The sequence below is a fragment of the Phalaenopsis equestris genome, unplaced genomic scaffold (assembly GCF_001263595.1).
Source record: "Phalaenopsis equestris unplaced genomic scaffold, ASM126359v1 Scaffold001158, whole genome shotgun sequence".
NCBI classification, from domain to species: Eukaryota; Viridiplantae; Streptophyta; class Magnoliopsida; order Asparagales; family Orchidaceae; genus Phalaenopsis; species Phalaenopsis equestris.
In genome coordinates this window covers 132220-141075 of record NW_018165597.1, presented here as the reverse complement: position 1 = coordinate 141075, position 8856 = coordinate 132220, and the positions used below count along the sequence as shown (strand labels likewise).

At 32.1% G+C, this 8856-nt stretch overlaps 1 protein-coding gene across 1 annotated transcript; it reads right to left on the bottom strand.

The window, feature by feature from the left end:
• Positions 1 to 3833: 3833 nt before the first annotated feature.
• Positions 3834 to 5914, bottom strand: LOC110033383. The gene is made up of 3 exons (XM_020737342.1): positions 5611 to 5914; positions 5309 to 5527; positions 3834 to 4061 (listed from the first exon to the last, which is right to left on the bottom strand). Exons 1-3 carry the CDS (start codon positions 5803 to 5805, stop codon positions 3840 to 3842), a joined length of 636 nt encoding a protein of 211 aa, XP_020593001.1. The 5' UTR covers positions 5806 to 5914; the 3' UTR covers positions 3834 to 3839.
• Between the last annotated feature and the right edge of the window lie 2942 nt (positions 5915 to 8856).

The window sequence follows — 8856 nt, the reverse complement described above, 5'->3', positions numbered from 1 at the left end:
TTGAAATCCTTAAAGGGAAAGGGTTTTTCTCATTATTTCAATGTGAGTTTTCTCCCATATACGTTTTTCATGCCTTTGATATTCATATGTTGATGGGTTAACCATGTGATCAAAATTTACTTCTAATCTGATAAATTAGGATGTTAAAACTTCTTGTGGTCTCAGATTTTCAATCATCACCTAGTGGAATGAGTAGGTTAATAAATGATAAAATGGTGGAATAGACATATTGTCATTAATCAAATACCTCAATGAATGTTATCCAATGAGGTTAATGATGAAAAGAGAAATGGTGGGTGATGCGCTTGAAGTATTAGAGGTATGTCTGAATTCTCATTTATTGTATAAGAAGTTGATAAAAACGATGGACAAAGATAAAATCAAATCAATACTTTTTGTGGCAATTAACTCCATAATATTATTTCCTTATATCTACCCAAGAATTAACTCCATAAATATTAATCTACTTATTTGCTTTTAACAATAGAATGTTATTGTTCCTTATACACTACTACTTCTATTTAAATTTGATGTGTACATTACAAATATAACATTTACAGGACACAAATATGAATTCCGAAGGAGATCTACCTTTGACTTTTGTAGTGAGTAACATGTGGAGACTATTAATGAGGAAAAGATGGAAGTGGGCGAACAGTATGCTGTAATTGATCAAGATGTGCTATGCTATATTTAAATGATTACAAATTTAGGGTTCTAAGCACCAATACCTATGCTATAAAATTTCTTAAAAGAAGTTTGATAAAGACATGTATATGATTGTAAGCAAAAACGTTGCAAATATATACTTCATGTTGATTTTTGACAATTCTACTTTTTTTGTTCTATTATATATATTCTAATTTCTTTCAAAAATCTAATAAGATTTATTGTTGATAATGTTAACATTGTCATAACTATTTTGAGGACTAAATAACTCTTACGACTCATGCAATGATAAGAAAATAATCATATTACTTAAATTTTAATTTAAACGTACAAATTACCAAAATGAATTGTGGATTTCATGGAAACACACTTACATGAGATTTCCCCCAAATAGATTTCTTGATTTTTGTGATCATAAATGATCCTTTTACTCCCTTTAATATTTTTTAAAACTAATGTTTCATGGTTATTTGTATATTATGTTAATTTTTATAATTTGTCAATATTGCATTTATGTCTTTTGTAATTTTGTAAATATTGGATTATAAATATTGGATTGTATCATTAAAATATAAAAAAAAAACATTTACTTACAACTTGAAGAAAGAGGAAGCAAAACAGCAAAGAAAAATAAAACTAGCATGTAAATGCCAAAAGATAAGCTCAAGTCCCAAAATGCCCTATGGCACCCCCTCCGAAGACTTCTAAATCAAGAGAATAATCCTGAAGCTCATAAGGGAGAAACTGGGATTGTGGTGGTCATAGCAGACAATAGAAAATTCTAAGTTTCAGGAGAATCTGAGATCGATAGAATCGCTGAAATACAGAGCAATCGGAAGAAGTCCGAAGCGCACTAGAGAACCCAACAACTAAATCAACCAAATTAGCCAAAAGATGAGTTTTGGACATGATTTCCATGCCTAAAAAACATATGGAAGCAAATAAAAATAGAGGTGCGAGGTCCCGAAGACCACCTCTAAGCAATGGTATGAAGCTTCCTCTAAATCATATTATGATGTATGAGATTACTGAACAAAGATGTGATTTTCTTCCTCAAAACTCTTAGGAGAGCAACGGATCTAAATTAGAAGTATAGATAATTCCATATGGTGGTTTTAATCAATTCAAATTTCTCAGATGAGAGATTTTGTTTCTAGCAAGATGGACAAGTGTACATTTTATCGAGCAACTTATTACAATCAACAACGGTCACTCCAGTGGGCTTTATAACAACACCTAAATAGTCCCAAGAAAGAGGAGTACTCTCAAATCAGCAAGCATTACAAAGAAATTCTTAGGTAGGAGCATCCACATAATTAGCAAAATATATATCAGATTTAGCATTATTAGCACTTAGATTGGATGTCATATGTAGGAGTTTTAAAACATATGAGAGTTAGTTAATGCTGGTGATGTTAGCCTTGCAAAAAACAAGGTCACAGCATAGATGTGATGGGAATTATTACTGTTTCTAGAACATGAGGAGGTAACCAAACTATGGCAAAGGCAATAGAAAGCATGCATAAAAATAACAAATAAATAAGGAGATAGAGGGCACCCTTAATGTAGCCCAGAAGAAGAAGGGAAATAGCCCTAAATTTCAGTATTAATATAAACAAAGAAGCAAATATCAGCAGTACTAGATTTCATCCATTGCATAAACAAATGGGGAAATCGAAGTCTCTCCATTTGCTATAAAGAAAAAACTAGTAAAATTGTCGAAGGTTTTCTTCAAATCTATCTTGGAGCAAGAAAGTTTCCTTAAACTTCTGGAATATAACCGAAAGAATATTTTATTGGCTAATATCACATTATTTGCAATGTCAAACCTTTTGATGAAAGCACCTTGAAAATGATGAATAAGAATAGGCATCAAACGTTTAAGTTGACTAGCTAAAAGTTTTGTAATAACTTTATAAATGACATTTCAAACTGAGATAGGCTTGCAATCTGAGAAATTATGTGACGGAGTTCTTATTAGGAATGAGAGTAATTAGAGAATGTTTGAGCCTTTGAGAAAGTCTTCTAGTGGCAAAAAAATATTTATAGCAGCAATACAGTAAAGGCCAGTGATATCCTAAATATCTACATAAAAAAAATGGATTTTAAGTTGAATAATATTAGTTTTGAGCCAATTATCTTCAAAGTGAACTCATTCATGTATCAGGTTGGAAGACATGAAGGAGAGAGCAGAGACAGCAAGCAAATAAAATAAAATAAAATAAAGGCATTTACATACATACCAACCAATTCCTACCTATATAACACAAACTTTACATTTTACATTTATACCACTCAAAATTTTAATATCAAGAAAAATTATCGCACTTTTAACTTTTAAAAGATGAAATACATCTTTTTCATGTGTAGATAAGATGGAATATATATAAAAATTAAAGTTTAGATGTTGGATATGTAAATGCATAGGAATTGAGTGGTATGCATGAAAATCAGGCACCGGCTTTTTTATAGTTGGATCATAGTAGGCTGATTTTGGCCCAATCAAATCAAACTTTAGTCCTAATTAAAAAGCATCTAACGACTACGGGCCTCATTTGAAAAATAAAATATTATTTTTAAAATAATTTAGAAATATTTAAGAAATTTAATATATAAAGTTGATATCTTACTACAATCCAACAAAATAAGCATCGATAAAGTGGGTAAATATTTACGTACGGAGAACGCACGCAGCTGTTCGTGCGTAATCCCCTACTAATAGCCTCTCAATAACCTCTGCAAAGTTTATTGGGGGATTATTGCGGAGTTATTTCGGTGTTATTTAAAGTCAATATACTAACACCAGAGAAAATGTGAAAATGTAACCGCGGAATTTGAAGGTATAACCACAGAGGATACTGACTCCAAATAATGCCAAAATAACTCTGTAATAACCCCTCAATAATCCTCGCGGAGGTTACTGAGCGGTTATTGGGAGAGGATTATGCATGGAAAGCTGCATATGTTCTCTGTACGTAAATAGCGCTCCATAAAACGTGCCAATAAATTATTCCAAACACTCAAAGAAATCATCTGCACTTCAACCTCAGAAATTTGCAATTACTTCACTCTATTTTTTGGGAAAATATTACATGCAATTTTCCTCCTGTCGTTATTCAAGAGGAAAACAGGGTTATTTTCCTAAAATTTTTTTTTACCTGGTGCCATTCTCATGAATAAACTCCCATGGGTGCTCTTCTTGGAATCCCCTTTCTTCTTTTGATTCTGTTCATCTTAATGGATGGAGTCTCATGTGCCGTTGGTGAGATGCAATCAAATGAAATATTGGAAAAAATAAACTTTGATTCCTCATTAATGGCGGCCTTTTTGGGGACTGAATGAGGCTTCAGAGGTTTTGATATTGAAGATGGTGATGATGTGGTCTTAAACAACTGCAAAACACAATTAAAGGCTTAGTTTATGCTTCAATAATTCAGCTTAATCATGCTATTATAAAAATAATTAAATCTGCATGATTCTTTCATTCCTATAAACCACATTGTTTATTTTGTTCTGTATTTTTTTTTTCTTTTTTGGATTATAAAAAGTTTCATTTATGGCATTTTTTCTTTATAAATGATATTATTTTGATATTATTTTATTGTAAATAAAAATAATATTCTTACCTTCCATCCTTCTTATCACTTGAATTCCCCTCCTCTTGAAGAAAGAAAAAAAAAACTTTTTATATAGAAGGAATAAAATAACTTTTTCACTATATTTCTTCTCAATTAGATAAATTAAGCAACAAATTATCTAACAAATTAATCATTCATTAAAAGGTTCTTGGAGTTAATAATTACAAGTTTTAAGCACTGAAATATTTATATTTTAAGTGTCATTATGGATAGAGTAACTTGCATTGCATGGTTGAATTTGATGGTTTTCATTCATTAATACTTCTAATTTTAATTATTTCTTTAATTCATCTAGAAGTCCTTTGGATTAACAAAAGTAAAACGAATATTTTCATCATCACTAATTACAAACTTCAAAATTTATTTGAGGGCATACATATATAGATATATATATATTTCAATTTGATTGTTCTTTAGTCATGGATCATAGTTATGAATAATATAACAGGAAATTTATATGCATATCTTAAAATTCTTAGGTATTTACATATCTAACTCCTAAAATTTCTTGTTTGCATTTATGACACTTTGGTGTCAGATGCATGAATTAGCTAATTCTGCTTTCAAAAATCAAGTAAATTTGATATTTTTTATGTGATGTAAAAAAATTTGAGTGATTTACATGCAAATATAAAAATTTTAAGTGTTAGATACGTTAAAAATTGTGTGGCATGTATGTAAATGCCTTTATATAAGTGTAGATAGAGTCCTGACATATATATATATATATATACATACATTTTTTAATTTCCTCCAAAGTATAAAACTTGAAATAAGAAAATAAAAGAAAATTTAAGAAAAAGATATTCTAACCACAAAACCAGGTTGTTGAACTGCTTCCATTAGAAGCGACCAAACCACCCGCAGATAAAATTTCTTGTATCATTGTCTTAATTATTATTTTCTTCAAAAAATGTAAGAAATTTCTAGCAAAAGGATGAAACAAGAGCAAAAATGTAAAAAAAAATAAAAAAAGCAGCCATTTTTAATTAATTCATTACCTTACAACCCAAGGAGCAGAAGCCGAATGCATAGAGCAGGCTTCTTCTGCAATTTCTGCAAGTATTTGTTGCCGCCGTTTTCCCCATCTTGGGCTGCAATCTCTCATTCAAAAACACGACCTTTGCTCCATTTATAACGTATGTCTGAATTCCAGAAATGTCAACTAAGCTCTGAATCTCTGCAACTCTGATCACATCATGATATGACGATCTCCTTATCTATTTCATTTCATATTGATTATATTGGCTGATTAGAGAGTTATAAAATGATTAGAAGAAATGGGAAAGACGGAGATAAGAACCTGAATGATTCTGTGATTGTAATGTTGGACGAGACAAGAGGAGCAGAGGGCGCCATTAGCGCAATCAATGCAGTACATATTGCATTCATTTCTGCTCAAGCCAGAGTGGAAGTCGCAAGGACTGAAGAAGGAGGTGTGGAGCAAGGGGCTCAGCCATGGAGGCCAAAGGAGCTTCCTTTTCTCTTTTTCTGACATTTTTGTTCTGAAGTTCGAGGAATGAGGGAGGAAATGGGGGGAGAGAGGGAAGATGAAGGGCTGGAACTTAGAAGAACAATGAGAATAATGCAGAGGTGAGGGGCATAAAGATTTATGATGAGGTATAATCATGTTGCCATTTAAATATGATTGATGAGATCTTGAGCGCATTTTATTTTTGTGATAAAAAGGACAGGGGAACTCTAATAAGGAATAATTTTATTTGTGACAGTTTATTTAACCCTCTCTGTTATGATTTCTCTTATGTTTAAAACGTTCTAATTTCTTAAGTAATTTTGATTTTACATGTCTTTCTCATTTATTGGAATGATCCAGCTCAGATTGTAGATATAAACAATCAATTAGCAGTTTGCATGAAGAGTAATAATTGTTTACATTTATATTAACCATACCTAATTATTATCCCTCCCATCAAGGTGCGCATTTTCTGTCCGGACACCTGACGTACCTCTACGTGCGGTGCAGGTTATTCCTGAATTATTTTCTGGTTATTTCTAGGTTATTTTCAATAATCTCGAAATAACCCATAAATAACCCAAAAATAAAGACCGTGGGTTATAACTTAAAGAATACCAAGATTATATATTTAGTTTAAAATATATTAATTTTATGCCTGAGTTCTCAGCATAAAAAGGAAAAAAATATATTTAGAATGTGCGATGCTACACATGCAAAAGCTCCCAAAAGTCTTAGGAAAATTATTGGAATAATGGAATGTAACTCTCGCCATTTTATAATTCAGCCGCCCCAATAATTCAACTGGTGTATTGAGCCTATGAGATAACTCTTCAAAGCAAGTAAATTAGCCAATCTGATAAATATTTCTCTCATTAAGATAAATTAGATTCAACATTAAGCACGTTAAATATTGAAGGATGAACAGCTATGTATGACTAATTAACTTGTCACAAATTTATTTACAAATGTCTATTTGTGCTGATTAACTTGTCACAAATTTATTTACAAATGTCTATTTTGGCCAAAAAATTTTGCGACATGATGTGCTGATTGATAGAACTCATTGTGATAAACTTTTGTCGCAAAAAAAAATGTGTAAATGAAATAATTGATAGACTGGGGCAATCATTTTTGACCAGTTTTGGCCATTTTTCAGTTTTTTTTTAATCAATAGGAACAATGATTAGGGGGACCCGGTACAATAACCCAAGTCAAGCCTGGCTCAAAAAAGTTACATTCAAATTGACATGATTAAATTTTGGGTTGGGACGTTTCGCCCGATTTAAGTTTTTGAAATTGAGGCGCCCACTTAAAATTGACCCACTAACGAACTTAAACTTGATTTGCTAAGACACAATTGACTCAAAGGACTAATATGTTGTGGAATATTCACCGCATATGATCCACATGTACCCTGCACAGGACCGCTACCTTAAAGGAAAGCAGCAATCCAAATCTCTCCAACTAAATATCCTCTTGTCCACAACAAACTCTGATTTTGCATTAGCACTATATATATTTATCAATTTTGGAATAGTGTGGGTGTTGATTCATCAATTATTTCTTAATAGATGAGTATTCCATGCACTTTCTATCTAGATTCTACTTATCTTTAATACTAGTAAATACTACTTCTAGTGTTTTGCAACTCGAATCTGTACTTCTTCCATCTCTTCTCTATCCAAAGTTAACACATATTCTCAACAATGGATACAGCCAGCTCGCAATCCAACACGAGCCAACTCAACCATTCACCTCTATTGGAGCATACCCTCATACCAACTCAATTAAGTTCCTAATATCTAAATTAAGAATATCATCAACATTCAACTTAACCTAAGAAATCATACTATCTGGTCTCTCAGGTGCTTAAAATCTTTCATAAAAATAAATTTGCAGTTTCTCTTGAGGGCATAACTTTATGCCCTCCAAAACTAATCATTTTAGAAGATGGATAAATCACACCAAACAATGACTACAACAAGTAGATGTTAATTAACCAGAATCTTGCAGCAGCCCTATACTCTATCATCTTTCCTTCTCTATTGTCATATGTTCTCACTCTCAACACTTGAAGACAATTTTGGACAATCATTGAAAGGAGGTTGCAATCAACCAACCAATCATGAGTGATTCAACTAAAAAGATGAGCTACACCACACATTCATTAATATCCAAATCATGACTCAATACCTCTTTACCATGAAATCAAAAATTGATGACATAGCTAATGCTCTAGTTTGCCAATTTCCATCTTGCCAAGCTTTCAAAAGAACTATTCACACAAACCTTCAACCAATAAGTCTAGATGGCCTATACTTTTCTTATATGCAATGAAGAGACCAACCGCTTAAGGTGAACTGCAAAAGATCTATAACACTTCTAAGATACTGAACAAAACTCAACTCTTCTAACAACTAAAGGTAGTGAAAGAGGTCTCTCATATTAATCTTCTCAAGGGCGTGCAAATACCTATGTCACCAAGTCATCTAGCTCAGGTTACCCAAGACATTAATTTAAGAGGTCTCGGCATCCTCTCATACACTGGTACATTTGTGCCAAATCAATTATCACTCAGCACAAAGTGTTAGTGCATACTTGACCTACCATATGATTACAATCCACTTGTTACACAAGATCTCACTAGCATCACATTGATCAATCATCAAACATAGTTTACTAATTACATATTAGATATTGGTGCATATTTATATCTCACCTCAAATGCTAACTAGATTCAAGTAGTTCAATCTTATCATGGTTCACAACATGTGTTGTTTGATGACGAGAACCCACTACCATTTCAACAAAAAAGAATCCACAATTCGATTAGTAAGCTTCTACTCTCCAAAATTCTCTATGTCCTAGATCTATACTATAACTTACTCTCCATTCACAATTTAACTCATGATAATGATTATTCTGTTATATTTAATGCAAATGGTACACCATCCTAGACCTAATGACCAACAAGCAAATACTTAAGGGATCCTTCCATAATGGGTTTTACCATGTCCATCTACCTTCTCAACCATGCTATCAACCTCCAAATTTGCTCTCTTATTGACCAGC

Excerpts from the sequence above, each read along its gene's own strand:
- LOC110033383 (XM_020737342.1), bottom strand. The coding sequence starts at position 5,805 with ATGTCAGAAAAAGAGAAAAGGAAGCTCCTTTGGCCTCCATGGCTGAGC. Across the intron at positions 5,528-5,610 it reads ACAATCACAGAATCATTCAG|ATAAGGAGATCGTCATATCA; the intron begins GTTCTTATCTCC and ends GAAATGAAATAG. Across the intron at positions 4,062-5,308 it reads TCTGCTCCTTGGGTTGTAAG|TTGTTTAAGACCACATCATC; the intron begins GTAATGAATTAA and ends TGTGTTTTGCAG.